This window comes from Ruditapes philippinarum, unplaced genomic scaffold (genome assembly GCF_026571515.1).
Source record: "Ruditapes philippinarum isolate M1 unplaced genomic scaffold, ASM2657151v2 ctg7848_1_1_1_1, whole genome shotgun sequence".
Classification (NCBI taxonomy): Eukaryota; Metazoa; Mollusca; class Bivalvia; order Venerida; family Veneridae; genus Ruditapes; species Ruditapes philippinarum.
The window spans coordinates 52,854-73,735 of record NW_026861812.1 but is presented as its reverse complement, the minus strand read 5'-3'; the positions used below and the strand labels follow the sequence as shown (position 1 = coordinate 73,735).

The window sequence follows — 20,882 nt, the reverse complement described above, 5'->3', positions numbered from 1 at the left end:
CAAATCGTCTAAATTACAAGAATCTATAGAAATTCTATTTTCAGAAATTATTCTGTGGAATACTTTCGTTAAAAAGGGGGCATTGCTTCGCCTCTTTCATTCTCCCGACTTTTTTTGTAAAATACTTGTGTCAATGAACATGTTTACAAGTGATAAATGATATTATTATTGTGTCAATATACATAGTACATCATTCAATTTGGTAATAATATATATTTTTGTCTAACGATTTATATGACAGGGCCTTAGTGGCCTTGAATCACTTGCTCCTCACCGCTGTGGGTTCGTTTCATGTGAGGAAGCTGTCTAGCTAACTTAGCGAATGGACGATGGTTCTGCTTAAGTTCCCGCTCTTGTCTGAAATAATGCACGAATAAGGCACCCGATGTCTTCGTTTGAATGTCACTATACACGTATGGCTATTACAAAGAATGGTGTAATTTCAAACCCAACAAAATAGATTAAATAACACGTTTGATTTTCAAATAATGACTTTTAGTTTGCTTCTTCATTCTCATTAAATTACGTGTCAGGGGAAACAACTCAATTTATGATAATAACGCCATAGATTACCTCCCTTTTCGGCAGATGTTATAGTACAATAAACTTCCTTGTTTTATACTTTAATTTTTAATTTAATAAATGTTTCTAGTTTCATAATATATGTGTCATATGTATAATATTATTAACATAAAATCATGTATTAACATATAATTTATGTGATATGTATTTTAACAAATTTGAACAATACTAAGCTCATATACTGTGCTAAGACACTAATCACGGATTTATATTACAATTAAAGTCCGTGCAATAATCAAAATGTACGCCATACACGTACACTTTTCACTTAAATTTACCATTCAAAATGCATTTTCGTTTTAGAACAAACAATAAAAACACGATTGTGTTCTTACTGGAGTGTTTACATTTTCTTTCTTTGCAGTGCAAGACACTGTTAACGAAAGGAGACTGCGACTGCGTGGTTAAAGTGACATTATGCACATACAAGTATATATTGTCTCTCCACGCCTTTAATTACATGTACATATAATTAAAGCCATGGTCTCTCTAACTAGGAACTCTAACCCATAACTCCTAGCTTAAAAAGGTTTCTAATTCACACTCCTACATTTACGTTAAATTTATGACCATAAATAACCAAAGGAAAAATGTACCAAACAGGGCACTTTTTTATGCTAACCAGTGAAATACTGAGTTTTATCAACGACATAAAGTCCATACAACTTTGCAAACCCTCACTGGCATTCTTTTTTTATACTTCTTTAATACCACAATTATTTTGTTAAATAATTATTGCCACATTTTGTTCTTTATGGCATATTACTTGATTTAAATCACGTCACCTGATTTCATGTACTTTCATTACTGTATTTAAATATTTAAACAGTTTCTCGCACAGCCGATGAGCGTCTTAAGTCATCATTACTATATGCTTCTTCTACACTATAATTACATGTGTGTTATGCAAATGACGTCACAAGTCATTTGAATTTATATAGTCGAGTGAGTGTGGAATGTGAAAATGCTCAAATGTATCATGTTTATTCAAATATGTCATGTTTTAGCCATTCTCTCTTTTCTATAGATATATTTCTGTAGACTGTTATATACTGCTTTCTGCATGGCTGTGAATTTTGGGTCATCTCCGTTGCTGTATATAGAGAGGTAACTTGTGAGATAAGCTATAGAAAGTTTGTTAGTAGGGTCAGCTATAACCATCTGTCCTCCGTGTCCTGCATAACCTATAGTTGTCTCCCCCTGCAATATAAAAATACATCTTTATCATAAAATGGCATAATTCATTATCACAATGTCTCAAATATAAAGTAATCTTTTCCCATTGTACAGTATACACAAGATATGTTTGATTTTCCTTTTTGTTTTATTTGGAAGGTGTTTTCAAACATGTACTTCCTAGTTTATAGTGTGGATCAACAAGAAAAAGAAGCACAGTTTAGCAATTTTAGAATGTTTTTCCAAATTGCAGCTAGCTGGAAAGCTGTAATGTCACCGAAATAAAAATTGTTTGGCTTAAAGTCCAATAACAGTACAGAATAACAAGAGCTTTAGTAGGACAGTACACTCGACTATACTTAGTGCTTGATAGTAAAAGAGTCTTGATAAATTAAATGTAAAATTTTCTAAGTTCACAAAAGGGCCATTTTTTTTAATCCATGTTATATGCCTTGAAGAGAGTCTTATTATGCTAACAAAGAAGTGTATAAAATTTCAACTTGTTTCAAAGCAAGATGTCAATGAAATATGAAAATTATAATCTGAGGTGAAGTCAAAAAAGAGGCATAACTCTGTCAAAATGCTTGATAGAGTTACCTCCTCCTGTCAACAGGTTGAGGTCATGATGATGAACAAGTGTGCAAAGTTTCAAAGCCATATGTCAATGGACTTTGAAAATATTCTAGGTGTTACAAAAACTTTAACATAAGTGGTTACGCCGACGCCAACACTGACACTCAAGTGACTAGGACAGCTCTACTTATTCTTATCAAATAGTCGAGTTAAAAACTATTATACTGCTGAATGGCATAGATATTTTAGAATTTACCTGTGGGTTGGTAAATACTTGCATACCAAGACTGAACGCCTTAGGTAGACCGGTTACAGCACAAGTACCACCAGTAGCTGGCTGTCTCATCTTCTCTATCGTCTCCTCTCTCAATATTCTATTACCTTCAAACATACCATTATTGGCCAACACACTGTTAGTATGACATAACAAAATATTAAAAACATATGAGCCGCGTCATGAAAAAACCAACATAGTGCGTTTGCGACCAGCATGGATCCAGACCAGCCTGCGCATCCCCGCAGTCTGATCAGGATCCATGCTGTTCGCTTACTAACCCTACTACAAGTAGAGAAACTAATAGCGAACAGCATGGATCCTGATCAGACTGTGCGGATGCGCAGGCTGGTCTGGATCCATGCTGGTCACAAACGCACTATGTTGGTTTTGTCATGGCTTGGCTCATATATTCATTCAACTTTCAAACATACCTATAACAAAGCATGCCTCAAAGCACCATTTTAGGGTAAAGAAGCTGACATTACACAGAATAATGAATGAAACATTAAAAACCAAGAAATGAAAATTTTGCCTATGTCTCCCTTTAAATCACTTTCTGTGTTCACTTCACATATTTTACTTTTGAATACATTTTCCTTTTTTTTTTAAAGAAAATTAGCATATGAATCTGGAGGAATGCTGCTTTAAGAGAACTCTGTTCTTTATAAGTATATGCAGATGGAAATATTAAACATTTACTATGCTCAAGATGTAGATAATCTGTGAATTTTAATAATCCATTATGTAATAATGATTTTAGCCATGTCACGACCAAACCAACATAATGCTTTTGCGACCAGCATGGATTCAGACCAGTCTGTGCATCCGTGCAGTCTGATCAGGATCCATGCTGTTCGCTATCAGTTTCTCTACTTGTAATAGGGTTTGTAAGTGAACAGCATGGATCCTGATCAGACTGTGCAGAAACGCAGGCTGGTCTGGATCCATGCTGGTCACAAACGCATTACGTTGGTTTTGTTGTGACGCGGCTCATTTTACTTGTATCATGATAGTAACATATACAAAGTATTCCTATAACTCTGTAGAGAGTGACAATGTGTCTTTTTTCGTATGCTTTTTATTTATGATATGTTGTATATTCTGTATCACATTAATGAGACTATAATAAAGAATAAAATACAGGTAACTTGACCCACCTGAATAATTTAGCTAGACCTCTCGCTGTCCCAGTGCCAGAATTAGATGACAAAGTTATCTCCCTTAGTTCCGGGTCATTAAACACAGTAACTGGCTGAAATAACAAATTTGAGTTAGAGGCTGTTTATTACAGTATTAAGTAACAAACTTTGTAGTGTTTTATTTTATTTGACAAGACAGCCTAAATAAATTCACCTTCATAAAATATTTTGAATATTTTAAAGTACTTATAATCTGTACTGCAGTATTCAAGGCTTTTGTAAAATCTTACTTAAAATTCATTAGAAAATCACACAAAATACCTAAATCAAACTTAAAATATAGTATGCATTACTAAATCATACTCAAAATATAAAAGATATTCCTGCTATTTTTGTATTCCTAATTTTTTTTTTATTTATTTTGGTGGCCTGTTACAGTTTCCAAAATGTTTCTCATCACCCAATTGCCTGAACCATCCTTTGCTTCTGTTGCCTTTTAGTAATAAGTACATATTCCGTATTTGGTATGGAATTCAAATACTACTTTGTTTACATTTTGATTCTTTAATAACAAATAATTTCATATTCCACACTAATTTCTCATCTAACATGCTATAAAACCATTATGTGAAATATATGATAGACAAGATCAACAAGGAAAGGTGGCATTTAATGAACATACCCCCCCCCCCCCCAAGCGACCCAGCAACAAGAAGCAGTTAGGAGCCCTGGAGGACCCTAAACGAAAACACTCATGTTTGCCCTTCTAAAGGATGTAAAATTTCTTCATTTCTGAGGCATAGAATCATACTTAAGATCAGTCAGGCAAAACTTAAATTGTTTTAAAAGACATACTTAAATCATACTTAAAATCAGTTAGGCAATACTTAAATTGTTTTAATAGAGTAACTTAAATCATACTTAAGATCAGTTAGGCAATACTTAAATTGTTTTAATAGAGTAACTTAAATCATATGTAAGATCAGTTAGCCAATACTTTAATTGTTTTAATAGAGTAACTTAAATCATACTTAAGATCAGTTAGACAATACCGTAGAGCGGGTGCACCTATTACCGAACACTTAAGCCGCGTTTTATCTCGGTCGGAATTATGAGCACTTTAAACTAAAGAGAGACAACTCTTCAAATAGATTAGTAATTATGCTACAATTTTGGCCAGTATTAGAACCCTAACGAATACAAATAAAGGCGTTATCGTCCGATCAAAAGATCAACCAACTGCCCCTAATACCGAATGATGATTGTAATTCCGAACATTGGTGTTCCTAATTCCGAACATTAGGAACTTTTTAAAATAAATATGTTGAGTAAACAAATACACACCATTTTCGTACTTTGGCACAAATCTACATTAGAAAAGAGTTTTGTCAATCATCAAAGTATTTTTAAAATGTTAATTTTATTAAACATATTCATTTCTGCAACAAAAGTATTGAATGTCAACGAAAAGGAAAATATATAGTTTCAAAAACCAAAAAAGGATTCAAACAATATATTCAAACATATTTTAAGCGACAATATTATAACTACAGTTTGCATCAAGTAATCTTCTATATGTAGAGAATATATGTTGTTGCACTAACACTAACAGTATTTACATTTAAAAGGAAGGTCATCCGAGCAGTCCAACAACAGTAAGAAAAACAGCGCCTGAAACAATATATGAACTGTATATAGTCCTCATAAAGTGTTTCGAACTTAAAACAGCTTGTAGGACTTACTGCAATATTATCATCCGAATCGGATGCCTCAATTTCTTTTATAATCTGTTTAGTCTCTTGCTTCTTTTTCTCCTTCAGTTCTCTCAGCTTTTTCTTCGTCTCTTCTCTATCCTTCTGTTTCTTTTCGAGTGCAATCTGTTTTTCTTTCAGCTCTTTGGCTCTCTTGAGATTATTTTGTAATCGTTCTCTCTATCGTTCCTCTTTTTTTTTCAATTCCTTTTCTTTCTTTTCTTCTTTTTTCGTTCAACCATTATCTGTACTTTTCCCCTGTTGCTTTTGGCATTATCATTTTACTTGCTTTTGGTTTATTTGTTTCAGTCTTTGGGAATATTAAATGTTTGCTAAATGGTGACATAGATACGTCTGTTGCTTTAGGAACACATCCATCCGAAGATTTCGGTGGTGTTGTAATAGAATCAGTCGTAATGTTAGGTGTTACAGTAAACATGGAGGCAGTTGATGTATCAGTCGGGCAGTTGATGTAGCAGTCGGCTCCATTGAGAGAGACACGACTGTGAATGGCTTAGATGGAGTGGTGACTAAATCATTTGAAGCTGTAGGTATTTCATCAAGCACAGATTCGTTTACAATATCTGACGGCGATAATTTACCAGCTGATGTAGGAGGAGTCACAGCTGCTGTAACAACAGTAGTTGCTGTAGTTATTGAGTCCAATGGGGTGAATCATTCTCTTTCAACTTTTGTTCGGAATTTGGAACATTCAGTGAGTTCAGTATGTAATTCCGAACACTGCCAGTTATTCATTCATACGACCTTAAAACATGTACAGGGGCTTCACACATGATTTTTATTTTTGTCTACATCATTGATTTCAAAAGAATTTGACTAAAGCATCAATATTCAATATTTTATGATATTAGTAAAAATTTGTAAAAAATTAGCTAATAAATAAAATGTCTAACCAAAAATTGAAGTAAATCCTTGAATGCCCAAAATCACAACAAACAACACAACCGCGAATTCAAAATGTTGTGGGTGGAAAGAGAGACAAAGTGACGTTATAATAATGATTTCACTTTTTTGAATTTTGTTAAACATGAAATATCAAATGAATTATAATATTTTGGTCGGAATTAGGAGCATGTTCGGCATTAGGTGCACCCGCTCTACTTAATTTTTTTTAATAGAGTAACTTAAATCATACTTAAGATCAGTTAGGTAATACTTAAATCAAATCTAAGATATGTAAGGCAAGACTATAGTGAACTTATACACGCATCTAGAGAGGCCCCATTAAGGGACAGTTATAAGTATATCACAATCAAAGTATCAGGTCAGAAAATTACTTACCAAAAGGTTTTCCTTCAAGGTGCCCCACACTTTACTGATTAATGAGTCAGACGATGTAAAATATTCTGCATAAAGTTTCAGGTAAGATGGACTGACAATTGCCTGGACTACAGTCTGGTATACAGATGGTTTAAAAATCCTTGCTGTCTTATGAACATCTTTCTTCTTTAAATGAAGGTCAAACTCTACACCTGTTAATATACAGAGCACTCTCTGTTAAGTGACCCTATGTAGCAATATCCTCTTTATAGCAAAATATTATATGTATAGTAATAACCTCTTGTTCAGTATTAACCTCTGTTTACCAATAACCTCTGTATAGGAATAACCTCTGTATAGCAATAACCTCTGTATAGCAATAACCTCTGTATAGGAATAACCTCTGTATAGCAATGATCTCTGCATAGCAATAACCTCTGTATAGCAATACCCTCTATATAGCAATAACCTTGGTATAGCAATAACTTCTGTATAACAAAAACCTATTTATTGCAATTACCTCTGTATAACAATAACCTATTTATAGCAATAACCTCTGTATAACAATAACCTATTTATAGCAATAACCTCTGTATAACAATAACCTCGGAACAGCATTAACCTCTGTATAGAAATAACCTTGGTACAGCAATTGGTACCTCTTTGTCATTGCTTTTTTTTTTAAATACAGCAACAGTTACTATATCAATTCTTTAAAAAGTATGACTTCACATTTACTTTAACCTCTCAAGAGAAACACCTCTCCCCAACAACGACAATCATTGTCTCCTCGAGGGTGGTTGCTGTGAAGAGGTTGTACTGTCTTGGTTCATCATCCTATAATTAGGCTTCAGCTTATTTATGTATATGAAAACAATTTAAAGTACAAAATTGGGGAATTTAAGAACATAATCATATATTATGAGCAACTAAACAGATATAGTTTCAATTAAATGTATAATTAAAGTACTTTATTTTCAAGTTATGGTTTATAAATGAGAAAATATCTACATTTTAAGAGGTACAAAGAGTATTTGTGTGTTATGTATTGTAACTTTAAACAGTATTCATTCTGTATACTGTATATGTTTCATGGTTATATATTTTTACCTGGCAGGCATAAAAGCAGCTTCAAGAATATTTCTTTCTGCTTAAATATAGGGAAAGGTGAAGGATATACTACTATAAAAAAAATTCATCCCCCCCCAAAAAAAAAACGTGTGACCTACATAACATGCACACTGTCATCATGTTAGAACTAAAAGTTCAAATAGTTTGATACTGGCATTACATGATCCTGAATTAATATAAAAGAAACAAGTCAAACAAATCTATTTCTTCAAAATAAGAAAGTAGAAGTCTTAAGATTTCTGCTACATGTACATGTAAAAGGTAAATATAAAGGTCTTGTTTATTAAAGTGTCACCCCTACTGAAAGGGCCAGCCATTTCTCACGTATGAGACACCTTTTGCTTGCATACCATGTACCTCCCAACTCCTACCACTATGCCAGGCACCAGGGGGATAGAAACAACCTTCATTTTAACTACCTCATGGCTCACAAAGTGGCCATTTTGAAATGAGTCCCATGAGAAACATTCATCCATCCATTGACGCTCCCTGTGGGGTTCGAACCTTCAACCTCCCGATCTGAAGGCGGACCACTTAACCACAAGGCCAACGGTACCAGTTACATGTATTGCCTCAGAAGTTAGGATGCTAAAATAATGTAAAATCTGCCTCAACTTAAGTTCATTTTGATAGTGATGGATCATAGTATAGTTCATAGGTGGACCAAGACCTCAAGTGCCCCTCTGTGCATTATTTCAGGCACAAACAGGCACCTTTGTTGAACAATGTTCTGTAAGCTAGCTGGATAGCTTTCTCACATGAAAGACACGTGTACGGCTCCAACCTTTAGCAGTGATTCAAGGAACATGCCCTTATTGTAAATGATCGTTACTTAATACATGTGATCTTGTACGAAAAAGAAAATTTAGAGTTTATATTACCTAATTGTGATGCAATTTCTTCTTCAAATATTTGCGAGACTGGTCTGTGTTTTGGATCAACTCTCTGAACTAGGTCATCAAGTATCACACCATATGTCCATTCATGGACACCATGTGTTGTACCTAGAATGTATGATAACATATAATTTAATATCCTAAATTAACTATATGAACTATTCAATTATTACCATATTATTGTGGTGCTTTGACAATACAAGTCTGTAAAGAAAATTGTTATAATAACTTTGTAAATGAAATAGAAAATATCAGAGAAATATTCGGTAAAATACATGTACTTGAAATTTACAATGTAATATAAATCCGTGAATGGCCACACAAAATAATGCAACAAAACAGGACTCAAGACACAGGTGGGCAACTTTTTAATTTTTTTTTTTGTTGAACAGATACAGCATATCTTAGTTTATACAAATTTATTTTAGTTATATTGTATTGAAAGCTATAAGCTTATTGAAACACTGTAAAATCTGTTTCTTATACAAACCAGTACTAAGCAACGAGCATAAAATGTCTTGCTCATGGAAGTTAAGGCTTGGCAGCTATAAAATTCTAACAGAATATGTCAAGCTGCATTCCTTAAGGGTCAGGTAAAGTAAGCCCTTCCTATTAAAATAAAACTACCAGGTTTTTTTTAATGAAGCTATATATTCATATTGTGACCACCTTTGTGTGTAGAGTTTAAAATATAACATATCTACATTGTGTGTAGTTGAAACATATTTATTTTATATCTACATAGAGACAGTGTAACATGGTTAAATATTTTTAAATATCAAATTTGAGCATAATATATCTTTAATTCTTAAATCATATAATGAAGATAACATATACCTGGTTTCCACACAGGAACCTGGGAGAATATAGCATCCTCTACATGCTTTCTATCTGTCACCAAATCTCTCAAAGATATGGCTTCTTTCATGTAAGGTAAACCAGCCTAAATTTAAAAACAATTTTACCCTTAATTTACTGAATGGACTTGTCCATCATCTATTTTTTAATCTGTTCATTATCCACTTTAGGGACATCAGGTTGTTAGTCAGCCTTGTAAGATTTCATTGGTGTGAAGATTGGTCAGCTTTTATATTGTTGACAAAAAGTTGAATGCATTTGGTTCCAGTAGGGAAATGGTTTGCAGTAAAGAGCTATCATAGAAATCAATGTATCATTCAAATTTTCTGTCTATCAATAATCGATACACATTTGAAAAGATCAATTATTTTGATAATTTATTTAAATTACTTATTATTTATAAAAAATTCACTAAGAACATATACAAATTAAAGCAGGAGACCATGTCTAACACTAATCTGTTGATACATAATGGACACATTTCATAGCAGGGATGACAAAATATGGTCAGAAAAAAATTATGCAAAGGTCATCTTGAAATAGGGCACAACATATTTGCATGAACAGAACAAATCATTTAATTAAACAGGTAAGAAAAAGTATCATATACAAGAAATTAGGAGTATTAATCAATATATGGATATATGCATCAGGGCTCTTGTTTGGTAAAATTTGGGGCCGAATATGGGAGTCATTCCCCCATTAAAACATTGTGTTTTTCCCCCCTAAAACCGAAAAAAATTCCCCCTTAAAAATATATTTAACGGCCAAAGATCAGTGATCACCTTTTTAAGTTGAATTTTTCAAGTATTAAAGCTGCATGCCTCAAGATGACTCAAAATATTTAAAGTAAGTAAACTTGGAAAAACCATACACTTAACAAATCTTATAAGTGTGCACGTATAAAAATCAAATTTTCTCAGATACTAATAAACATAGGTCTCTGAAATTTTAACCAAGTATAGTACAGATATGTGCAATGATGGGTATCGATTTTTATGTCAGGGCAATTCGTACTTACTGAGAAATAGCGATGTGTGCAATTTTGCGCGAAAACCGAATTTCACATTTCTGTAAAATGTGTATTTATATTGGGTGCAAAAAGGTCTAAATCTCTTGATTTCACTAAAACACAAACATAAAACATAGGATCACCGATAGGGTATAATACTACAATGAATTCCAGGGCATTATGTCACTGTGATTTTAATATTTGCTTTATTGAATTTCAGTAAAGACTGGTTTATGTCGATCTCCGTAACGCGTTTGTACCCAGTTGCTAAAAGCAATGCAAACACGATATTTTCATTAATATGAAAGTACCAAGAAAGTTTGTTTTTAGTTTTAAAGTAAAATCTTAGTCAATATGTTTATTTGAGAAAATATTATGCAAATTTATTTTCAAAATGGGCGCCTGAAATGCAAATTCCCTTGCGTAAAACTTCTAGACGGCCATTTTTCTTTCAATTGCAAAAAGTCTGCAATAAATTTATGTTTTTTGGATGTCTTTATTTTAATAGAATCCTTGATGGTCAAGAATAACTTCATTTAGCGCCAACCTGTCACCCTCACGCGCACTTTGTTGTTTATGTCATGTCACGGATGAACGCACACAAAAAAAATTACCGTTATTTCTGAATATAGCATTGTAAAAATAAACCATTCAAACGATGAATTCCAAAATTTGGGTAAAAAATGTCAAGAAATAAAAAAGTTATTCACATTTAAAAACTGCACAGTTATAAGTTTTGTTAAGTGTACTAAAACTTTAAGAAAAGTAAACAGATTAAAGATTCATGTGATAATTTATATCTTATGTGCAATTAATGACTGTATTTTGCAGTATTTATCACCATATTTATACTGCGTTAATAATGCAGTAGGGGCTATTTAAGCCTATTTTGACCTCTTTTTGCTAATTTATGTAAATTATAAGTGCCGACTGCAATGTGTCAAGTACTTTCTTTGTTCATTTCACAATATTTTACCTTTAAATACATTTTCAAAATTTTCATGAAAATTAGGATGGATCTGGAGGCGTGCTGCTTTAAAGATGTATTCAGTTCTATAGGAAATAATCAAATATTTCTAAAAGGAGTTTATTGGTGATAAATTTGTTAACTGAATCTTGTTTTCATTTGTTTTTAATGAATTAATTTTCTTTCTGTTGAAATTCCCCTTTGAATGAAAAATGTTTGAAAATCATGCAATATTTTCCCCATGCATGGACCCTGACCACAGTTTCAAAATTCTAACAAGAGCCCTGTGCATAAAATCAGTTGTCTAGTTCTGGTTTAAAGAAAAAATATAATTATAAAAAATGAAAAAATAATTTAAATTCCTGTTAAGCAATACAATTACAGAAATTTGCATGCAACAAATGCCATTGTTTAAGGATGGCATTTTTCAATACTATTGTCTTTTGATTTTTCAACATTTATTTAATGGTTACTTATTGATCTGCCAAAATTTTCATGGTGATTAAAGCACAAGCAACTATTTACCTGGTGATTTATCAACATTTCTAAAGTGATATCTTCTTTTCCATTGCCGCCAAACTTTGGCCAATATTCAACAACTGGTCTACTGTAGTTTAACACACCTCTTAGTAAATAAATATATATCGAAAGTTAAATAATTAAAGATACATTATGCTAAAAAATACAATATTTCAAAACATAAATTATTATCACAGTCTGGGTTATTTTAAAATGAACATATTTTAAGTACACTCAGAGAAGGTATGTCATGTTTTAAAATTTTAAACACTTAAGGTAAATACAGTATGAATAACTTATTATCAAAAATGTCATTAAAAAAAACTGGCAGTTTTGTTTTTTTTAAGAAAGGACCTGCATAATTGTATCTTGAATAGTGAATACACCTGCTTCCCATGATTCTATCATTTAAATAAGATACATTCAATAAGAAATCTCCAGATATCAATACATTTCTGCAACATTATTATATACATGTACCTCAAAACCCCCTTGTCAGTGAAGCGTTTCCTTTAAGTGTTTAGGTATCAGAAGTCTAAACAAGTTATAATAAAATCCATATATTACAACCCAATAAACACACAATGTACAAACCTTTCAACCATCAGTGCAATAAGAAATGCCATTACTCCTTTAGTACAGCCAAATGCTAGGGACGTAGTTTCGTTCCTCCACCTCCTCATGCTGTCTCTATCCGCATAGCCAGCCCACATATCAACTACAAGCTCACCATCATGATAAACTGCGAAGGATGCACCCTGTTCCTTACCACTTTCCATATTCCTCCTATAACATAGAAATTATTAGACGGAACAAAACAAAGCATAAACAGTAGAGTCTGGCATGCCTGTAAAAACTATTTTGAATCTTCAAAATGACACTCAAAATAAAGGATGATAATACAAAACTTTTGGGAATACATCTCAGTTTAGCAAACCTCTGGAAGATAAATCACATAAGCATGCTTGCTAATTGGTGGCTTATGCCCACATCTCCTTGCTTTTTACATGTTTATTTCCAAAAACACAACACAATTCATGATAACACTCAGGATAACACTTAGTAACAGAACATCATGTAGCAACAAAAACACATGCACATTCATTTAGTTTGGGGTCAGCTAAACCTAAGATACTAGCTATTCAATTTTTGAAAAATTTAATGTAAAAGATTTTCATAATCAAACTGTCATTCTGGATTAATTTGCATAAAGTAGATGGATACATTTGTGTGTACCTGATTTTTTTAATTGGATATTCCAATGCACACTATGATCCATGCATTGCAGGTAAAATTCAAAGTCTATACTGATTACTGAATAAAAAGAAAATACAACCTCTATATTAATTACAGCCCTCTGACAGCAATTATGCATACCTATATGTATTTGAAACAACAGTTGGAATACTTCCTTAGAGTAATGCCTAGTAAGTTATACTTAATGAAGAGTTGAACATAGGACCCTAGATTGGAGGTTGTGGGTTCAAATCACGCTTGCAGGATTCTCTTTCACACTTCAACAATCAAAAAAAAACAGGAAGCAGTAAACTAGCATGACTTAAGGCTCTGTTGGTACAGTCATAATAGCAATAATAGCTGTCCGGTTAGATCAATATTTAGAGCCTTGGACTGTGAATTGGGCGACCCGGGTTTAATTCCCAGATGTTGCAGGTCACTTTGGTTGTAATTGATTATGAAATAATTTCTAAGGTTATTCACACTGTACAGTTGAGTTCACACTAAAGGTTACACAAAGTGCACTAGGAGTGCACTAGATGTGCACTACTAGTGCACTTCAAAGTGCACTAGTAGTGCACTTAATAAGTGCACTTTGTAGTGCACCAGACCTATTATATGTATTAAGCAGTTACCTTTTATTTCAATGAATAGCAATTTGACTTTTACAAAAAGAAAGATAAATATAGATATCTGTATAATAGTTTTTCATAATAAATTTGAAGTTGAAAATATTAATTTTGTAAAATATGGCATAAAATGTTAGAACAATAATTTTTCAAAGTCATTAATTTGACTGATTTTGTACTTTAAAATTTAATTGTTAGAATAAGTAAATATAAATTATTACAACTTTAATGTTGATAAGTGCATGAATAAACAAAATTAATTGATATTTAATATGATTCTATTTTATTATTATTATCTGGTAATGAAATATGAAGCATTGAAATATGCTAATTAAAGAAAATTAAAGATTTTTTTTTTTTTTTTTTTTTTTGGGGGGGGGGGGGGGGGGGGGGAAATGAAACCAATAAGTTATTTTTTATCTTAACTTATGGTTGTTTTAGTTAAAGTAATGATTTTAAGCATTCATTAAAGAAATAATATAAGTAGATATCCGGACAATTCCCCTCCCGGACGATTCCCCTCCCAGTAAATTTGAATGTTTTTTCTTATCCCGGACATTTCCCCTCCCGTTATTTTTTTACGGCGGACAATTCCCCTCCCGTTAATTTTACATGGCGGACAATTCCCCTCCCGTTATTTTAGCAGAGCGGACAATTCTCCTCCCGCTGTTGTCAGAGCTCCCGTGTCTGTTGAACATATATATGTTATAACATTGTTTATTTTAAAGGTATTTTTAATGGACTTTAAATACATTTTGCTTGTCTATATTGACATGAATATAAAAATAAAACGCATTTTTTTTGTTAAAATAATCTTTATTTCGCCAATACATTTCTGCAGCGGTAAAATAATTGTAAATTATTGGTTTTACAATCAAGGACACATTTAATTAAGGGCAGCACTGATTAAAGATTTTTTATTGACAGTTTGTTCATCTTAAGCAGCGGCGGCAATGATTAAAGGCGGTTTAATGTCACCTTTGTGAAATAATGATTCTAAAAAGTTCCGATCTTTAACAGTTGTTGTTAAGAGTAAAAATGTCATCTTTAATAAGAATGGTTATAGATTTTTTATACGCAATGGCGGCTATGATTAAGGGCTGTATAATGTCACGTTCTGCTCTGTGAAAAGATGGGAGGGGAATTGTCCGCTTTGCCAAAATAACGGGAGGGGAATTGCCCGTCCTATAAAATTAACGTGAGGGGAAAAGTCCACCCTATTAAAATAACGAGAGGGGAAATGTCCGGGTTGTGAAAATAATATGGAAGGGGAATCGTCCGGGAGGGGGATTGTCCGGGATTCGTTTATAATTGGCCTAAATTTTGTCAATTTTATCTCATTAATAATCTCTCTTACCTTCTCAAACTGAGATTTACCTAAGATTAATATAAATGATATATATTTTTCTGAAAATAAATATTTATATATAATGGTGGTATGTATGAAATGTGGATTAAGTATTGATATGTGTGGATTAGGTATTGATATGTACCTGTGGGACGCTAGTATACTTAAACTGACATGGATATTAACAAAAAGTTCAGGAAATCTTTCAATTCCATTTTTAGAGACGACACCAATCTTTTTTCTTTTTTTTTCATGCATTGTAACATAGTTATGCAATATGATTATTTTTATGAGTTTGTTATAAAATGCAAAAATATTTTCTTTTTTTTTGTACTACTTGTAATGCAATTTATTTGCACCAACATCCAGAGAATACAGAATTTACACTGCCTACTTATATTTGTTATTTACCCTGAGGGGCTCTTATCAGCAGGGTGCTATATTAAAACACCAATACACAGCATGACTTTTGACACTATAATCTTCTTTAACTGTTTTCTGCTCATGTATGATATTTTAGAATAGTTAACACTGATATTGATTTTAAACCAGTTTTTTATGATAAGAATAGAAAATTCCACTTCAAAGACAATAATATCTAACATGCGTTTATGCTATTATGATTAGTTTTTACATTTGATTATACAAAAATAATAGTCATTTATCTATGAACATGAAATTTTAAATAAATAATGCAATAATCTGCATTTTTGTTATTTACCCTGAGGCACGGATATATAAATCCGTGCCGGACGCCAGAAGACCAGTGTGACAAAAACAGTCGCTCTCAGAAAAATACCATTACACAGCATGACTTGAGACTTTTTCTCTTTTATAAAAGCATTCCCTTTATACATTAAATTTTTAATATAGAAATCTTGAATAAAGTAATCAATTTTATTTATTTCATGGAAATTTTTTAATTATTTATATCCTTAAAAAGTATGCAAGCATTTCATGGTTGAAAAATATAATATCACAGTGTATGGATTGTTTTAAAATCAATGAATTAATATTCTCTTTCAATCTTGAACATGAGGAATTGCCTCGTCAGTTATATATATTATTATGTAGACTGGCAAAACATGTGGATAAATAGATAAATAAAGAAAGAAAATTCCGCTTTAGAGACAATAATATCTAATATGCATTTATGCCATTATGACTTTTTTTGAATATTTGATTATACAAAAGTTATGGTCATTTATCTATATGACTAACTAGCTTGGGTTCCAACGCCTGATGAATCCCAGGCTTATGTCTAACATGCATTTTGAGAAAACCAGGGAATTTCAATGCATACTTATATAATCTGCAAAATTGACTGTACTTTGTTATTTACCCTGAGGCTCTCTTATCAGCAGGAGAGTGGTATAATGAAAACAGTGCCTCTCAGAAAATACCAATACACAGCATGACTTGAGATTTTCCTCTTCAATAAAAGTATTCCCTTTATAAATTAAATTTTTAATATTGAAATCAAGTCTAAAGTTATCAAATTTATTTATTTTATGGATAATATTTTAATTATTTATATCTTTTTAACATATGCAAGCATGACACCGTTTAATACTAAATTATCACAATATATTGTTTTAAAATCAATGTATTAATATTCTCTTTCAATATTGAACATCATGAATTGTTTCGAAGTTATATATTGTAGAAATAATATTTTAGCTTATATATAAACCTTTCCTTGATTTGTTTGAGCTTATGAAAAAAGTTTATGTTGTTACAAACTAAATTAATTGGGCCAGAATTATCACATTGATTTTCCCATTTGTACACTAGAAAAATTGAAATACATGGCCATTAAAAAATAGCTTTAAAGAGCATATTTAAATTCAACCTTATTAATTCTATAAATTTGATTTTAAGGGGTATTATTTTACACTTACAGTTAAATACTGGTTAATAAAAATATGTTTACAATAAATAAAGAAAAAAATTAAGCTTTAACATGATATCACCTAAAATGTTAAAACTGCTGATATTAAAATTTTCTTATTTTTATAATTTTATTCTGAATGGCCATTAATTCTCAAAATTTTTTTTTTTACAGCAGCTTAATATGGGGCCCCCCGTCAATTGAATGCAATTATCCCTACACCTTTAGGGGTAATTCACTGGCCGCCTGGTCATTGGTATGTGACTAGAAAGGGACACGGTGTGCATTCTATCAGCTCTAGGACTAGAATGACAAGGTGGGGGAAATTTAGTGTGAACTCAAATGTACCTCATCTGCATGTACAGAAAATTTCAGTTCCTTGCAAAAGTGAAAGCAAAATAGTCTATAAATTTATGACGTTGCCAGGAACGGGTTGGTGACTTGGTACATGAAATTCATGTGGCTTAATGCCCTATCCAGAGTGAAAAATACTAAAACCCCCACCATAAAAGTAAATCTACTGTTGGATTGTAACATGTAGATGTAATAACAATAAATTAAAAAGCAGTACATGTACAGTATGTTTGTCTACATTGTACCAACTAATTATACATGTGACCAAATTAAAGTGGCAGAAAGATAATTTTTGACAGGCAATGTTGTTTGGTTTAACAGTTTGAAAAATAAAAACAGTCTGTAAAATAAGTTAAACTGTTCACCCCAAAGTAATTACGCTTTATAAAGATCTGCAAAGTTTGTGCTAAAATTCAAAATCATTAACAGAAAAACAAGTAATTATGTAGGCCTACATGACTATCTCCTTTTTTGTTTGTTGCTTAATTGTTGTTTCCGTCTTTCCCAGTTAAATTTCCTAAAATAAAGTATAAGACAGACTAAAGCTTCTTCCCAATAGGCTATGTGAGTGAAAAGCCTTAAAAACAATGAACATCCTTACTGAAACAATTTGGCAACATCCATAAATTCTGGTTGGAAAAATCCCTCTACAATCGGAAGTAATTTTGGCTCAAATAAACTAGGAACTTTATAAACGATGAAAGATATCACTAAAATAACAACAGAAAGCTGAAAATATGACATTTTTATCGCAAAAAAATCAAATTGAAAGGGTCTTAAAAGATGACCGGCAAATGGCGTTCACACAGTAAAGGGAAATCACCAGGAATTTTCGTAAAATTTTAAAAATATATTTCTACCTAGAGTTGTCGTTCCTTTACACGACAAATATATTGAAAGGGGAAAACACAATCAGGTTATAAACAAAACCCAATATACCATTATTTTTTTACCCTTTAAAAATTACCAGCTATATACTGAGTAGATATCTTTAATTTTTCAAGCTGGCTGGAAAAAAGTTATTTTTTTCCCAGATCTGGACAAAAAATTAAAAACATTCTCACTAAAAAGGAGTTTATAGTATAAAGTCTGTGATCATATAATGGGTTTTTCAAAAGAGCTCTGGCTCTGGGGCATCTTTTCAGTAAGTCCCCAAAATGAGGGTAAACGAACGTGCGGACCAGACCAGACTGCCCAAAGCGAATTTCACAAGATTTGGGAGGCCTATTTTAAATTTAAGGGGGAATGTGAGTTGTCAAAAAAGTTTCCGTCAGCTTTATCAGCTAGTAGACTATCATTTTCAACCACTGTGGCACGGTTCAGAACGTACTGTCCACTATTTAGAAGCGGCCGGATGGTAGAGCCGCGGAACTGTATTTCGAAGGTCCCGGGTTCGAGTCCCGGTAAACGGCAAATTTTTCTCACCCTGTGACATTTGTAAAAAAGAAATAACAGAACTACCATGCTAAATACGACGAAATTAATTCCTGGATTGACATGACAGTATTTAGCAGTGAACATATGGATCATATAAATGTCACGATTATCCAATGAAACGTGTTGTAGTATCATAAAGATGCATATATTACTTACAGGATTCAAGATTCAAGATACGTATTATTAAGGCACAAACATAATGTCTATTGCCATTAACACGGATTTAAATTACATTTAAATCCGTGCCATTAACAATAATGGCGTGTATACATACATTTAAACATGTTAATTAACGAATGTATACAGTCATGAAGCCTTACAATTTATATCATTCTCATCAACCTCATCCAAAACCAGATCGTCGTCTTCGCTCCGTTACTCAGTCTCTTCGCTTGCTCTGCAAATCACTGGGTTTTTTTAGTATACCTGCAAGGCAAAAATATAGGACATACGTACTGTATAAGTTATGAATACATTTAAAAGTCGTGACTAAAATCGGAAATCCGAGCTACCATTACACTACTGATATGTTCTTATTTACCCATAATAAGTCATGCGTCAATAACACAGACACTATTCTTTTGTTGCACGCTTAAAGATTTATTCAAAATCGTGATTTTGTAAAATATTTTAAATCTTAGATCGCGCTTAAAGGAACATAAATCACCACATAGCAGGTTCAAAACATCTGACGTATATATTATTAGTTGACAGGTTATATGGCCCTATATAAACGGCTATTTGTAAATATATCACGAGCCGTTAGGCGAGGGTTATATTGCAAACAGCCGTTCATATACGGCCATATAACCTGTCAACAATTCTTTATAACGAATTTATAATACAGCAAGCAGTCGTGTATATAAAACTATATAAACGTCACGATTATCCAATGAAAAATGACGTTACAAACGTGCAGTATTATTAACATGTATATACCCTTAAAGGACATAAAGCTACATTTTGATAAACTTTATCAACAGAAAATTTATAACGTTTCTTTAATTTTATGGTGTCGATATTCTAAAACGTTGTAACATGCAATGTCATGTTACTTGCCACGCAATTACTTTGCTATACCAATCAAATATATTTCATATTTGTTAAAAATAATTATGAAATACATACATGTATGTATAAATATGAAAGTGGGCGGAGTCAAAACTCATGTTTATTTTAAAGATCCTGTATTTTGTAGTTAAAGATTTAACAACAATTTAGTGAATTTTTATATAATTATGTATTTAATTATTCTTTTAAATCAAATACATATTGCATAAATGTTTATGCGCATTATATGTAATCATTTAAATATATGCATTCATTTCTTGCTTAGACTTTTTCGAAAATAGATATCTAATTACCTCCCTTTATTTACATAAAATGTAAATTCGGTAATATATTTACAAATAATGCTTTTTGGAACTTACAATATTGATAAATCTTCATTTGAGCATGATATCTATGATATAAAACCTTTAAAAATGAGTTACAGGATCTTTAATTTATGGACTTCTTTCTCATATTTCGTTCAGCCCTTTTCGTTGTTATAATGGCTGCATGACAGTTGGGGTAAAAAAAAAACACAAGTGTTTCGTTTTAATTTAAGTGACATTATTCTTGTTTTTTGCTGCCAATTTGAGTTGAATTAGCTATTTATTTCGAAATAATGACCATTTAAATGTTAACTGACCAATAATTGATAAAGGAAAATATGTTAAAGATATAAAATATAAAATCTGTCTAAAATATAAAAAAGACTGACCCGCTTTTTACCACTTCAATGTTATTTTATAAATTTGGAGTTATATGGGTGGCACATACA

General features: G+C 32.0%; 1 protein-coding gene across 1 annotated transcript; it reads right to left on the bottom strand.

Annotated features, from left to right (window-relative positions):
* Positions 1 to 628: 628 nt before the first annotated feature.
* Positions 629 to 18,415, bottom strand: LOC132716903 (beta-lactamase domain-containing protein 2-like). Its single transcript, XM_060700237.1, has 9 exons — positions 18,222 to 18,415; positions 12,757 to 12,948; positions 12,169 to 12,268; positions 9,644 to 9,749; positions 8,792 to 8,914; positions 6,801 to 6,991; positions 3,766 to 3,860; positions 2,588 to 2,741; positions 629 to 1,782 (listed from the first exon to the last, which is right to left on the bottom strand). Exons 1-9 carry the CDS (start codon positions 18,362 to 18,364, stop codon positions 1,579 to 1,581), a joined length of 1,308 nt encoding a protein of 435 aa, XP_060556220.1. The 5' UTR covers positions 18,365 to 18,415; the 3' UTR covers positions 629 to 1,578.
* Between the last annotated feature and the right edge of the window lie 2,467 nt (positions 18,416 to 20,882).

Bases quoted from the DNA above. Each gene is read 5' to 3' on its own strand.
- LOC132716903 (XM_060700237.1), bottom strand. From the start codon at position 18,364: ATGTCATATTTTCAGCTTTCTGTTGTTATTTTAGTGATATCTTTCATC. The intron at 3,861-6,800 runs GTAAGTAATTTT...TTGTTATTTCAG, and splicing joins CCTTGAAGGAAAACCTTTTG to CCAGTTACTGTGTTTAATGA. The intron at 1,783-2,587 runs GTAAATTCTAAA...TTTATATTGCAG, and splicing joins AAGTATTTACCAACCCACAG to GGGGAGACAACTATAGGTTA.